Source organism: Acinonyx jubatus, chromosome D3 (genome assembly GCF_027475565.1).
Source record: "Acinonyx jubatus isolate Ajub_Pintada_27869175 chromosome D3, VMU_Ajub_asm_v1.0, whole genome shotgun sequence".
Taxonomy (NCBI): domain Eukaryota; kingdom Metazoa; phylum Chordata; class Mammalia; order Carnivora; family Felidae; genus Acinonyx; species Acinonyx jubatus.
In genome coordinates, this window is record NC_069392.1 from 11080493 (window position 1) to 11095479 (window position 14987).

The 14987-nt window shown below is 57.8% G+C and overlaps 1 protein-coding gene across 4 annotated transcripts in view; it reads right to left on the reverse strand.

Moving 5' to 3' along the window:
- Positions 1-14987, reverse strand: part of RBM19 (RNA binding motif protein 19) — a 151793-nt gene that overhangs the window by 96996 nt on the left and 39810 nt on the right. For all 4 annotated transcript variants that reach the window (XM_027044324.2, XM_027044325.2, XM_027044326.2 and 1 more), the window contains 3 exons: positions 11673-11752; positions 9093-9148; positions 5857-5973 (listed from right to left, as the gene is read on the reverse strand). In XM_027044324.2, the coding sequence (XP_026900125.2) occupies positions 5857-5973; positions 9093-9148; positions 11673-11752 (253 nt within the window). The remainder of the gene's footprint in view (positions 1-5856; positions 5974-9092; positions 9149-11672; positions 11753-14987) is intronic.

The following is a 14987-nucleotide window of genomic DNA, read 5'->3' on the forward strand; positions in this document are numbered from 1 at the left end:
TGGGGGAGGCTACGTGGGTGGGGGCAGGAGGCCTACGCAAACTCTGTCCCTTCCTTTCAGTGGGGTTCTAAACCTGAAACTGCTCTAAAAAGTACTCTTAAAACAAACCACAAAGACCTTGGCAGACCAGGAGGAGCAGGGGTGCCCCGATGAGAAAACAGGTCAGAGCGAGGAGGTGGGCTGCAGAGGTGAACACAGCAGCTCTCTGGGGCCTCATTTCTCAAGCTCAACGGGGGCCAACGGGGGCCAACTGGGCTACAGCTCTACCTGTAAGGTCTCCGTGTTTTATCAAAAGCGGAAGAAGAAAATACCACGTCTGGGTAATTAATACTAGAAGACAATGCCCCAAACCTCTAGGGCGTGCCCCATCTCCGCGCAAGCCCTGTGGTTAGCTTAGTCTAGGGATCAGCAAACTTACCCCATAAAGGGCCGGACAGTCAGTATTTTACAGGCTCGCGGGTCGCTAGGTCTGAGACGCAGCTACTCAGTTCTGCTGCTGCGGGGTGTGAAAGCGGCCAGACGGTGCGAGAAGGAAGGAGTGTGGCCGGATCTGGATGAGGGACGTGGTGGCCTCCATCTAGGGGCTCCCTGGAGGGCTGTGTGTGTGTGTGGGGGGGGGGGGGGGGATGACCTACGTGGGGAGAGACAGCCTCCTTACCCCCTCCCTTTCCGAAGGGAGGTTTTCTCTCTCCCCCATGCCCTTTCTCCAACCCCAAGGCTGCCTTAACAGAGCTCCTCCCCCGTGGAGCCTGGTGAACAGGAAGAGGCCCCATCCATCCAGAACCTCCGAGAAGAGCAGACTACAGGGATCCTGGCTCCCTGCTTTCGGGAAAGTTACTGCTGACAACCAGGAGCCCATCAGGCATGATCCCTTGCCCGGGTGAGGGAGGAGGTCAGGGGAACTTGGCAGGCGCACTGTTCCGCAGCCCTCCCTCCACGGTCACGGTCACTGCGAGAGGAAATGAGGAGGAGAGAGGCCAGGGACGACGGACCCCGTCCACAAAGCGGGCGCAACAGGTGCGGCGCGGACAGGAGACGCAAGCTGTGTAATTAAGGCCTCCAGACACCTGTTGGGAGCTCACCCATTCACACCCCTAGCAGGTGGTTCACACCTCTGAGTACAAAATCACCAAAAAGCGGGGGGGGGGGGGGGGGGGGCTCAGATGAAAAGCTCTCTTCACCTGTAGCCCGTAGCCGCTGCCCCAGCTCACCTGAGGCAGCACTTGCGCCAGCAGCTACCACCCAACATCCCTGGCCCTTGGGGACAGTTTCAAGGGGGTAGGAGGGGCTCCAAAGTGAGGGAGACCAGGCGGTGCCACTGCAGAGCTGTGTGGCCCTGGGCAAACTCCCTAACCTCTCTGTGCCTCACATACCCTTTCCCTCAGGATTCCAACGAGAAAGGCTTGGCGCAGTTGGACCTGTGCGCTTAGCAAACGCTCACCTATGTGCTTAGCAAACATTTATTGAGCACCCTCTATGTACCAGGGACCCGTAGACACAGCAGCGACCAGAGTGTCCAAGATTACAGTCTGGGGTGGGGGAAAGGGACACTGAACACCCACACGGGGCCACACGGGTCACGTGCTCCCAAAGCCAGCCGTGTTTGTACGACCTCCTTCCCAGAGGATCACTGCCTTCCAGAACCCACGCTCAAACCAAGGCCGCCCATTGGGTACAGAAGAAACGGGCGAGCCAAGGTCCTGCTAGAAACAGCCCCTGTTCCTCTCTGGGCCCCAGGAAATGGGTCCAAGAGCTGCAGCACACCGGGCCACAGTGAAGATGCACCGATGACACGGGCGCCTGAGATGTGGCCGGCCGGTGCCCCACGCCTCCTGGGTGCTGAGAGCATCACCACCTCGTTCTCCAGGGTGGTGCTAACTCGGGGCCATCGCTTGAAACTCGGGTGGGAACACAACCCGTCCGTCAAATCCCATGGCTCCGCACATGCGCTTACACGTAAGGCGGGGGGGCCCTGAGCACCTGCTTCAATTGGGGTTCAGACTTAGGCCCTATCTGTGGGGCTGTTCTCGGAACCACCCTCTGTCCCAGGGACCTTCAAATCCAGGCTTTGCCCACACACATACACGTGCACACACACCTACCTCTGCCAGAGCAAACCCAGATGGGAAGGGAAGCCAGTCTACACCCTTCCTCTTCCGGAACGGATGCTAGTTTAAGGCTGTGCACACCATAGGGTGAGCCGGGGGCCGCGTTCACCCCCGCTCTGGCTGTGGGGTGAGGAGTCTGGTCCCTGCGTGCCAGCACATGCTTGCACGGTCTGGAGGATCCCCATTTGTCTTCCGTGTGTCCCTTACGGAGTAGAGAGGCCAGTGTCCGTCCCCCAGTACTGACTCTCTCTGGCCCAGGGCCAGCTGGAGGGGGAGAGGATCACCAGGCAGGAAGGCAGACTCAGGGAATGGAGGCGAACCAGTAAGAAAATGCCACAGGGGACTGTCAAGGGTCTGCAGTGCCATCGAAGACATCAGCTCTGTCGAGAGTCAGACCGGCCCTGGGTTCAAAGCCTGGCGTCCCCAGTTTCGTGCTATTTGACAACCAGCGCTAATGTTTATTAACCACCTACTCCGTCCCAGGCCCTGTATTACGCTCTCCATAAGCAGATGCTAATTTAACCCTTCCAACAGCCCACGAGGCGGTCACGTGGTGCGGGAGCTGCTGGGTGCCGGTGGGGCCGGCAGATGGCCCAGTGGCGGGATCTGGAGCCTGGGAGCCCATTTCCTCCCTGGGAAACGGAGGCAACACCACTCCGCGGGGCCGTTGTGGGAAACGGACCTGTAATAACGCAGAGCCTGGCACAGAGGTCGGGCTCGGAAACTATACTTCACGGTAACAAACACGTTCTTGCCATAGCGTCGTCATAAATTACCCCAAATGCTATCAGCAGGGCTGCTGTCACCTGGTGCCAGGGGAAGCGGAGGCCCAAAAAGGTGGCAGGGGGGACACTGCTGTGTCCACTCTGACTTTTCTGAAGGGCCAGCCGCGAACCGTCCCAGGTGATGATCCCATAGGGATCCGGATCCGCAGTGCCTCAGGGTACTGGATTCAAGAGGCTGCGGGGTGGTGGTGGGGGGGAACTCCCTGCACGGCTGGGGGCCCCCAGGAAGGGCATGGGCAGGTGCTGCCCCAGGGTCACATGCAGGGCCCCGGGAGGCCGGGGAGAGTGGGCAAGCTACCGCCCCCCAGCAGGTGCGCTTGAGAACATGACCGTGCTTTCCCGCGGCCCTACGCTCACTCCCGCGTGCCACAGGAGCATCACTGTCCAACTGCTGCCGTCGCTTTGCTCCCTGGTCCTCCCCAGTGAACTCCTCGGGGGGAGGCGCCCGTTTCTCCTGAACCAGCTGCCGGCCCGACACCTAGGCCCGGGGCTGGTGCGAATGACACATTCGCGGGACAATGGTGCCACCGCCGTGATCTAGGGGGCAGTGTCCTTCTGGACCCGGGAGGAGGATGACAGGCTGCAGAGAGCAGCGGTTCCGAGCCACGGCTCTGGGTCAGACTGCTGAAATCCCAGTCCTGGCTCAGCTGCAGGTTCTGAGCAGGACACTTTATCTGCCCAGGTCTCCAGCATCCTTCCGGGTGCAAAACAGGTAACAAACAGCCTCCCTCCTCCACACGGCAGTTACGCAGCTTAAAGGAGACACTGCACGGGGCAGAGGCGCAGCTGGGCCCAACACACGGCGAGGGCCCCATCGGAGCGAGCTGGGATCCTTGATCGCACCCGGCAGGACAAGCCCGCAAAACCCGCCTGCAAAATGGACCAGACTGGTTCCCCTAAAGCCCCGAAATCCTCCCCTGGCTCTGACCTTTGCCGGCCGCTGGCTTTGTCTGAAATCGGGTCTGTGGTTTCCAGGACGAGCGGAGTCCCCCCTGAGAAGGCTCACAGCGCCCCCTGCCGCCCGCCACCGGGAACGGCCTCAACCCCCCAGCCCCAGAGCACAACAAAGCAAGGTGAGCCCTCCGTGGTGGCTTTCCGTTTCCAAGGGCTGGCGAAAGCTACCATTGGAACAATGGCAGGGGGAAGAGACACCGCGCCTAATTACGTTCCGTGGACGCTAATTCCCTGTCTCTGCAAAATAAATATAAAACGAGAGATCAAACAAAGCGCTCTTCCCTTTCCGAGCGGATCTTTTGTTTCCCTGGGTAAGTGTCACCCCAAACAGGCTGCGGCACCAAGTGGAACTGTCATTTCGGCGGGATGCTATTTCCTGATCAACACGTGCTGTCTGCGGCAATCCTGTTTTGATCTGGCAGGTCTTAAATTGGACTCTCTTTCACAAGCAGGAGCCCGTTAAAACGAGCCGGCGTGCGAGGCTGAGGATGCGTACTCCTCTCCCTGGGTGCAGGGAAATGGAAAACGTCCCCCCAGGTCGTGACCCCACCTCACCAGGCTGTTACTGCCACGCAGGGGACCTGGGATCACAGCTAAGACCCCACTCGTCCGAAAACGGCATCTGCACCAGAGCCAGCAAAACCACGTCTGTTAACGAACAGCACGTTCAGCATACAATTTAGAACGGAGGTGAGGAGGGCGGAGGTGAGAAGGAGTTTTGAAGCAAATCCCGTAAATGGTTCCCTACTCTTTATCGGGTGAGAGGGAGAAGAGGTAGATTCACACAAAGGTACTTCTGTCTAGTCCCCCAAATATGGGATTTATATTTTGCATCCACAGTTGACTTCAGTGAGGTGATCTAATCAGTAAGATGCCAACTGATAATTCAAACAGGGACATAGCTCTCTGGGTCCCGCAGGCCCAGGAGCCCCCGGCGATCTGGTCCACCTGCCGTTACACTCCGAGGGCGAGACTGTCTCTCCCTGGGCCACCCAGCATCCCACACCCGGGGAAGGTCTTGGCTTTAAATGTCTTCCTGTTACGCCCGTTCGTAAAGATGTTTGATCCAGGGCTTGCTTCTAGATGGTACCTAACTAATCTGCCAGGCCGAACGGTGTAACGCGTTAGCACAGGGGTTGCAAAGTGGTGGCCCTTGGGCTCCATCTGGCCACAGCCAGACTTTGTCCTGCACTGTTTGTATTTTAGAAAGTAAATTAGTTGCCAGCTTACTCCCCCTAAAAATCTGGAATGCCGGTTTTTCTTTCAAAACATAGGGAAACTGGTCTGATTCAATCTGCCTTCCTGCACAGCATCACCACTGGCCTTCCTGCTGTCAGTACCTCGCCCCCCGCCTGTCCTTCCAGGTCCCAGTGCCTAGCTTTTCTGACCCTATGCTGGCATCTGTTGCCGGACTGCACTATTTATTCAGGGGATTCATCCATATTTCAAAACAGTCTCTTTCCGTAGACAGCAACGTAGACAGTGGTGCCCAACTCTGGGTGGACAGTAGAATCCCCAGTGGAGCTTTGATCACAACACCAATGTCTGGGCCCCACCCCCGACCAACAGAATCCAACTCCACGGGGGCGGGGCCTGAGCAAAGGTATGTTTATGAAAGTCACCGGGTGACTCGAAAACACCACCGGGGTGGAGAGCCGCTGGCTAAACCCAGAGGAATGACTTGGCCAGAAGAGTTTCAGACAGATGCTGAGCCTCGGCCACCAGGGCCCCCGCCCCATCCTGCTGCGGGTGGGGACAGAGAACACCAGCCGCCCTCTCTTTCTGTCTCACCTCTGGGGGAGGAGGCCTGGCTGTTTCGAGTTTTCTCTGCATAGTGCTCACGGCGCATGAGTTCAAGAGAGATAAATCAAAGGCGGCCAAAAGATGACCTTTGAAAGACCACCGGGCCGGCCTGCGGTGGAGCCATCAAGGACCCGAAGGCCACCTGCCAAGGCTCCAGCAGGCTCCCCCCAACCACATGCCAACCGGTGGACAGGAGAGCGGCTCACCTGAAGAGCTCTCGGATCTCCCGGCTGTCGGCCTGGAAGGGGATGTTGCGCACCAGGATCTTTGAGGTCGTCTGCTTTCTGGGCACTTGTTTCTTCCGAGCGGACGTCAGAGCTGGCCTAGACGATTAGGGGAGAAGGTTCGAGTTATCTGGGGTGTGGGCAGCTGCTGGCCTATGCTAACCCCCTCACCCTCCCTCCAAGAGCTGATGTTCTTGGCAGGTGAGAGATTCAAGGAGTTGGGGTGGGTGAGGCAGAAATGAAAAGGGGGAAGGCGGTCTCCCCTGGGTGATTCGGAGCATAGCCATCTTCCTCTCAAGATGGCTGTGGACACCCGGTCAGCACACCCGCCCTTGGGTCTCTCCTGCCCGTCGTCTGAGAGACGCGGGGGCTATCAGGGACTGGCGAGAGGAACCCTGAGAAGGGTGAGGCCAGCTCCTCACCCCATCCAGTCTCTACTGTCTCCTTCCAGATGTGGAAAGACCCCGGATGGCCCAAAGGTCTTACGTGAGACTTTCTAGTACACGCCCCAAGAGCCTCGCCCACAGGCCTGGAGCAGTTGCTAGCCCTGAAGACGGGCCAGGGGTGGGAGCAGAAGCTCATCCCGGGGCGCAAGGCCATCTCTAACGCCCTCCCACTTCACCTGTGCCCCTGCTCGCCCTGGGCAACCTGCCACTGCGTCAAAGCAACGCGGGGTCGTGAGTGGGGAGTGAACGATCAGGGTGTGGAAGCCAAGTGGGTTGCATAGGAGCCGAGAGATCTTGGGCAGGTAATTTGGCTTCTCCGGGCCTCAGCCTCAAGTGCAGAACGGGCCTAAAAAGAGTGCCGGCCTCGTCACACCGTTTGAGGGCCTGTCAGACACTGCGTGGTGCCCCCCATGTGCCAAACATTCAATAAATGGCAGCTGTTGTCATAAAGACGACCGTGTTGCCTCACTTCTCTCAGATCTGCTTCACGTCACCTCCTCGAAGGCCCTCCCTAGGTATCCCCATTAAAGCAGCAACACCCCCCTCCCCCACCCCCAGTTTTGCTTTCCTTTCTGGCACTCACCACCACCTGACCGCGTATTACATATCGTTCATGTTTCCCTTTACTGTGCTGTCCAATATGGTAGCCTCAAACCACATACGGCCGGTTAAGTCTACGTTAACGCAACAAAATTCAAAACCCAACTCTCCAGTTGCTGGGATAGCCAGCCTCCAAGATGGTCCCCAGAGATCCCTGCCTCTCGGTATTCACGCCCTTGGGCAGTCCCCTCCCGTGCTCCATCAGGCAGGTCTGCGTGACCAGTAGAAGACCGAAGCAATGGTGACTTCTGAGACCAGGTCATAAACGACACTGCCGCTTCCTTCCTGCTGTCCTTTGGATCACTCGCTCAGTGGAAAATGGGCTGTGGTGCTATAAAGACCCTCATGCAATCCCAGGGAGAGGCCAGCGTGGTGAGGAACTGAGGTCTCCTGCCCACAGCCATGTGCGGGCGCCATTTTGGAAGCGGATCCTTTAGCCCCAGAGGAGCCTTCAGATGAGACTGCAGCCCTGACCAACAAAACCTCCTGAGAGACCTGGAGACAGAAGTACCCAGCTAAACTGTTCCCAAGTTCCTGACTTCGGAAACAGTGAAATAATAAGTGTTTGCTATTTTAAGCTGTTTGGGATACTCTGTTACACAGCAACAGATGACTAACACAACTGTACTCCCCACCTTTACGTGTTCAAATGCCACACGAGCAAGTGGCTGCCATATTGGACAGCACAGATGTGGAACATGATCGAAGAATCCCACTATTATAGAAGGTTCTATCAATTACGCTGCCCTAGACCGTGAACACCACCAGGAAACCCCATTCCTGGCACCTGGGCAGAGTATCTGGTACACAGTGGGCTTTCCGTAATTTGTTTGTTGAATAAAAGGATGACTAAATCAACACTGGCGAGGGACTGAAAGCTCGTGAGGTGACTTTAGCTTGACTCCTTCGAGACGGGGAACGGAAAAGACAGACTGCCACTGTTGGCTGAGTACTCATGTGCAAAGCACGTTCTAGAGGCTTCATGCACAACCTCTAGTTAGCACATACTAATTCATAGGCAAAGTCAGCCACCCAAGGTCACACAGCTCCTGGACTAGAACCCGAGGCCGTGGGGCTCAATGCCTGGTGCTCACTGTTCCATCCCAGCTCAGGAGCCCTTCCTGTACCGGGCCTTCTCCCCGAGGATGCTCCCACGGCACAGACCGGGTGGGCGCACAATACCAGAGGTGGCTGAGGGCTGGATTCCCAAGTAGCATTGAAAACAGAGAGAAGGAAGAAAAAGCAGCAGCTGGAGGCCAGGCAGCAACAGCCAATCTGCTCAACGACCACAACAAATGCCCAACTTGCTGACAACTACCAAAGAGAGATCTTAAACCAGCCCTAGGACTGTTAGAGGCGGTTACTTCATCGCCCGGGGCTGGCAGACGATCATGACAATGACAATAAAAACAACACTCGCGCTGGGCACGTCACGTGCTGGGCACTGTTTGGGGCACCTCAGGCCTATCGGCTCATTTACACATGCAAGCGGGTAGAAGCGTAGGCACAAAACTAAATCTTACGGGGCGCCTGGGTGGCTCAGTCAGTTAAGTGTCCGACTTCGGCTCAGGTCATGATCTCACGGGGCGTGGGTTCGAGCCCCACCTTGGGCTCTGTGCTGTCAGCCTGTTGGCGCAGAGCCTGCTTCAGAGCCTCCGTCCCCCCTTTTCTCTGCCCTCCTCCCGCTTGTGCTCTGCCCCCCAAAAATATTTAAAAAAAAAACCCAAAAACTAAAACACTACTTCAGGAAACTGGTCACCGGGCAGATTGGTCAGTCTCCAACTCTTAACACTGACTGAATCTCTTTCAAATTAACTGGAGGCTGTCTCTGGGCTCCGGTGTCCAGCTCCAGGAAAGAAAGCCCTATAAAACTGGACATCAAGGTTTTATCGCTTCTCTGGCTCGTCCAGAGCACCAGCAACTGGCAATTCTTTGTTGGTTTATTTATAACACCAAGATGAGCAGAATGTGCTGGTTCCTCCCGCTCCTGCCCCTCGTATTACGACAAATGTGCATTAAATATTTATTCAAAGGACTGGAGTGGTCCCAGGTCATCTCAGAAACGGGCCTCGGAGCTGGCAAATGGGACGTCACCTTAATCAGGAAGACGATACACCAGCCCCAGAGCAGAAAGGACCGGAGGAGAGCAGAGAGGGGGCAATGAGGACTCACTTCGTGGCTCGTTCCGAGATCCTCACTTCCAGCTTGTGGCCGTCCACGATGTGACCCTAAGAGATAAGACCACACAGCTTGTCACCCTGTCTCCCCAGCAACACTCGCCCACCCCGCTGCTCTCCAACAGAGCGGGCGTCAGCGGAGAGGAAAGGAAACTTCAGAGGGGGGACTATCCCCGGGCAGCGGGGCCAGCTGGAATCAAGGACAGAGAAGTGGCTCAGGCCGAGCCCAGACAGCAGCTGGTGGTCACACAGACCCAGCCTTCCAATGCCCTCTTGAGCCATGCGTGGGCCTTGGCCTTTATGCCAATCAAGGGGCACCGAATTTTCCATCGTTTGTAAGCATTTTTAGGCAAAGCAAGCCCCTTTGGTCCGGCTTGCAGCAAGAGTTCAGGCTAGACTGTGTGCTTAAAAAAAAAAAATTCTAAACCGCAGAGGAGGTGTAGTGAAAGCTAGGCTCTCACGGGGGTCCCTTAAGGCAAAACTGGAGTATTAGCAAAGTTACCCTCGACAATCCCTTACGTCTCCCATAAGATATAGCACGGGTAGTTCTGTGTAAACGATTCTTTGTGGCAACGTGCACACATGTGCGCACACAGGGAGGTACGGAACGCAACACGTGCAAGGTGGAGTTTGACAGAATCTTGCATTACGTGGCAGAGAATGGACCACTGGACGTGCAGAGCCAATGCCAGCTAAATGCCTACGCGGCACCTGATGACAAAGTTGGACTGCCAGTGTCTCTTTGAAAAACAACACACAAATCAAACGCCAGAGAGGCGCCCCACGAGGCGTAACTGGCTGAAGCTAAGAAGCGGCCGCCCTCTCGACAGGGCACGAGCGTCCAGCTTTTGCTCTGGGTGATGCTGCCCCCTCACTCCCTCACGCTGCCCACTGGCCCCCAAGGGTGTCTGGATATGCAGCCCTGGTAGACAGCAGAGCTTTCCAAGAGAGCGGAGGCCCCGGAGGCGTTACCTCCCCGTCATCCTACCCAAATCCAACTCGGCCCTTCGTGAAGCTGCCCTGAGCCAAGGGCAAGGTCATCAAAATCCTACAAAAACCATCAGATGAACTAAGCGCCCGGTTACATTTCCTATACCCCCCAGGGCCTCTCTCCTGTGCCAGAAGTTCTGCTGGGACAGGGCGGGGGCCCCCTATGGGCGCCCTTCCCACCCTGAGAACAGCCCAGCCGTGCCTGGCCCAGGGGCACCTGCCAGAGAGAGAGCGAGAGCCGGGTAAGGTGAGCAGGCTCCCATGCACGTGGCCCGATTCAGCTCTCCTTTACCTTCACGCCACCTGGCCTCAGGCCAGGCCCTCTTTGTCCGGTGCGCACAGACATAGGACATCCGGAATATGGCTTAAAAGGGTCCCTGGACCCCCTGAAGCTCTTCCAGGGACTTGGGTCTAGAAGCCTGACCTGCAGGCACGGTCAGGAGCGCTCGGCCTGCAGAACGAGGGGTCAGCAAAGACGGCAGGGAACGAATGGGTCCGCAGAAAGAAGGGAGGGCACTGCTCCCTGCCCGCAAAGCCACCAAAGGGCCTGGGATGTGCGGCATCGGGGAAGAGTGTGGAGGACGCGGTCTCGGGCAGAGGCCTGCCTCACGGAGGAGGAGCCCATCCCAGGCCGTGCCGCTCCCTGCAGTCCCAGCTCAGCTCCCTCCTGCTCCAGGCGCCTGATCTGATCCCGCACTTCGGGCCCAGCAGGAGGTCCCGTTCTATGTGGAGTCCCTGTCCTAACACCTCAGGGTCTAGTCCCCTTGTCCTCATCTTCCCTGCCTCCGCCCGACCCAGGCCAACACCCTTTCCTGCCTGGACGACTCCGTGGTTTCTCACCTGCCCCACTGTCATCCACTCTCTGCACAGCAGCGGGAGAGACCGTCCAGAAGCATAAACCAGTCCCTTCCCCAAAGTGCTCCAAGCCTTCCGACAGAATCTCACTGCCTTTACACCGGACTCCACGGTCCTTAAAAGGCTGACAAGATCTGGGCCCACACACGGTCCACTCCAGCCACATTGGCCTCTTTCTGCCTCTCAAACATACTAAGCTCATTCCTACCTCAGAGTCCCTGCCTCAGACCCTTTGCACATGCTGTGTATTCCTCCCAGACTGCTTCCCCTCTAGATCTTTGTGTAGCTGACTCCTTCTTGTCAATTAGCGATCAGCTCAATGGTCACATCCTCAGAGAGGCCTCCCTCACACAATGTAAAGTAACCCTCTCTGCCCGTCACGATGCCTGCTTTATTTCCATCCAAGCACTTCTCGTGACCTGGTCTTGCGTATTTATTCAGAGATCCGCTCTGCCAGCCTCCCCCAGATCTGGCACAGAGCTGTGGATTCGTGAACGCACTACCATGACTACAGAGCGCTGAAGAAGATTCTTAATTTTTCCTGGGCCACAGTGCCCTGGAGAACTGGAGGAAGCGAGGGACCCAAGAAAACGCGGACTTACCCACATTCCCGCTAACTTCAGGAGCGTTGACAGGCCGGACCCCCGCCCTCCACCCTCCCTGCCCCCGGACCCCCCCCCACCACCTACCAAGCACCTCCATGGATCTCAGCTGAAATCCCCACCCTTACCTGGAGCTGCTTGAGAGCTTTCTGGGCCTGCTCCGGCTTCCTGTATTCCACGAACCCAAATCCCATGGAGAGCAGCTCTCCTAAAGGAGAGTCAGAAAGAGAGGTGAGGTGGGGGGAGCAGAAAGGCGAAGAAAGAGCGCGAACCCAAGGGCAGGGGCTCCGGCGGACTCCTAGACGTCCCCTCTTTGCTCCCTTCCTCATACCCCATTTCATTCCCAAAAAGATTTTAGCTCCTGGTGTCCCGTTTATTACCAGTCATCTTGAAGAATCAGCCAACGAAGCTATATAGCCGTCACCTGAGGCCCAGCTGACTGTTAATTAAGAGATGATTGGCATGATAATTAACTTCCTAACAGGATTCCGCCTTTGGGAGGGAGCAGGAACGAACAGGGATGACCATCGCTGTGACAAGCTGCACAGTCCCTACCTAGGCAGTCCCCTGCTTCCACACACAATGCACGCGACGGATATACGCATGAAAGTCAAAGGCGCCAGAGGCTTAAGTCTTTACGGGTGTTTCTGACCATCCAACGACGGCTGGTCCTGGGCTTCAGATACCAAGTTCGGACAGGGAGAGCGGCTGAATTCTTTGAACCTATCTGGTCCCCCACTTCTAGGTAGTGAGGCGCAAGGGTTCAGAGAGCGAGGGAGAGCTCAAAAGCATCGGGGACGTTTGCTTCCTGACTTCAGACGCGTGCGCGTTACGTACCTATGTATCATGTGGACGGCGGGGGGGAGAGATTTTACACGGCGTGTGTCTAATTACATCCTGCCCTATGTCACAGAATGGGACACGTGCCTCCTCCCCTGCATGTCATGCAGATATATTCATTTTTTCACAGTGGAGCTCAGAGGACTGGCTCGAATTTGACAGGTCCAAATGAAGATCGAGACTCGTCACCTTCGACCCACACAACAGTCCCTTCTTCGCATCTACCGTGCGGTTTGTGAGACCCGAGCCCCTCCCGGGGCACTGCTTGCCCGTGTTTCCATTCACAGCCACGTGCTATCAAATGGGGCCCCCGTGCAGCAGGAAACCCCGTGCGTTGTCCAAACACGGCTCTGTGGGCCACAGAAGGGAGTCTCTGCCCGAGCGGGCTGTTGGCTGCCAGCCAGGGCCACCCTGTGACAACCTCAGACACCGGAAAGCTCTTCCTGGGAGACTCCAGGCCGAGGGTGGTCTGTGGGGATCTGTGCACACGGGATATTTGGAGGGCACGGAGGAGCATGTGAAAGGCAACTACAAACAGTCAAGTCTGTCACCCGATCCCTGACGCTGAGCGGACCCACTCTCTGCCCGGCTCCTACCCTGGGAGCCTGACCTCCACAGGCTGCACCACCTGGGCTCCCTGACCTTCTGGTTTCCTGTGGGGTGTAGCCAATGGGAAGCCCCGATCTGAGACTGGCAGGTGGAGAAGAAAAAGTTGGGGGTCCGGCTTCCTCCCACGCACCCCCCACCCTCCCCGCCTCGGCGTGGTTCTGGCCGTGCTGGCGGCTTCCGTGACGGGTGACGCCACTCCCTCCCCGCGGCCCTTGGGGCTCACGGGGTTCTTCCGCTTGATGCTCCCCTCTGCCTCAACATCCCCCGTGCGTCCCTTCTGCTCAGCCCTCACCATCGCATCTGGCCCCGTCCTTACAAATGTCTCCTCGACAACCTGCTGAGGGTGCTTTCCACGGCCTCCTGCGGCCCCCTCCCTGGCACACAGGCGGCCGAGTTCCCTCACGCGGTGATGGATGGATGAGCCCCGTCGAGCAGGGCTCTCCAACACGGGCTCTTAAGTGCAGGTCGTGAGAGGTGCCCGCAACACGGACGGATCAGGTAACTATTTCCAACATACGCTCCACAGTGCTCCTGAGGGGCGAACGTGGAGGCGGGCTCCACCGTGGCTGACCGCGGAGAGTGGCACGGCGACACCGTGACCCACGGGCACAGCGGGGGGCAGCTCTCCTGGCCCCGCTCCCGGCCTGGAAGTCAGGGGTCGCCTCCTTTCCGGAAGCCGGGGCAAACCGAGCCTTCGTATCACTTACTTGGTGCTTAGCTGCCTTTCTTACGTCCCAGACTAGCCCTGCGGCCCCTGGGGAAGAGGTTGTTACGGTCTGAACTGGGTGCCCCTCTCAATTCCTGTGTCGAAAGCCTAAGCCCCGGCATCTCAGAATGCGACCTTATTTGGAGAAAGGCTCTTTTACGGAGACGATCAAGTGAAAAATGCAGGCGTGAGGGCACCCAGCATGACTGGTACCCTTTCAAAAGGGGAGGCATCTGGACACAGGACAGGCTCGGGCAAAGGGAGCCCCCCGTGAGCATGAAGACCACCACCTACAAGCCGTGGGGGAAGGGCGCAGCAGGCTCTTCCCTCACGAGGAACCACTCCGCTGAAACCTCGACCTTGGACTTCTGGCCTCCAGAACTGTGGGACGGCAAACTCGTGTCGCTGCAGCCCCCTCGTCTGTGGCGCTCCGTGACAGCAGGCGAACACAAGCACCTCCCAAACGTCTGTGCCACGTGTCTGCTTCAAACCTTCCTGCCGAGGCTTGCCCCGGCAAGCCTCTTCTTTTTCCCCTTCTGGGGAAAAGCCCAGACGCCTCTGCAGGGCCCAAGAGCCATCCTGCGACCCGGGGCTGGCCTGCCTTTCTAAGGGCGTCTCCTGTGTCTCCCTAAAGACACACAGGGACAGTGCCCTGTGGCAGCAGCCCCTCCGGCCTCCTTCCTCTGTGCACCTGCTCCGGCTGGCCACCGCCATCCCCACCCGCCAGCCTCACGCTGACGTGCGGACGCCAGTGCTGGGACCCGGCCCCTCGTCACCCTGCGCTGTGCCCCACTGGCTCATCTGTGTCTCAGGTCACGGCTCTGACTGACTCAGGTGGCGTCCCTGTAAATCTTGCCCGACGGAAGGGAGGGGGCTGAACGGCTGGGCAAAAGGAAGGACGTGTGGCCTGTCACGCGCAGGAAGCCGGTGCTGGAGAAGGGACAAGCGGGGAGCAAGGGCCCGAGCCAACAGCTGAGGCGTAACGGGGAGATGAGGGTTGTCTGCAAGGCACAGACACCCACAGGCCGGGGGGGGAGCATGGTCAATGGTCCACAGGTTCTACGTCTGGGTTGTTTCTTCTGGAAGCAAAGAGGGAAAGCCCAAGCCTGGTCTCCTTCCTGCTATTCTCTACAAAACTTCCGGAGCCCAGAGGTCCTGGGAGGAGGGAGAGGCTTCCGCTACTGGACAGTGGCAACCCTGGTGGCCCATCAAATGCCGTGAGACCACGGGCCAGTCCAAGGAGGCAAAGAGCCTGATGGGCACGGCTGCCCCCACGGGACACTAGAGT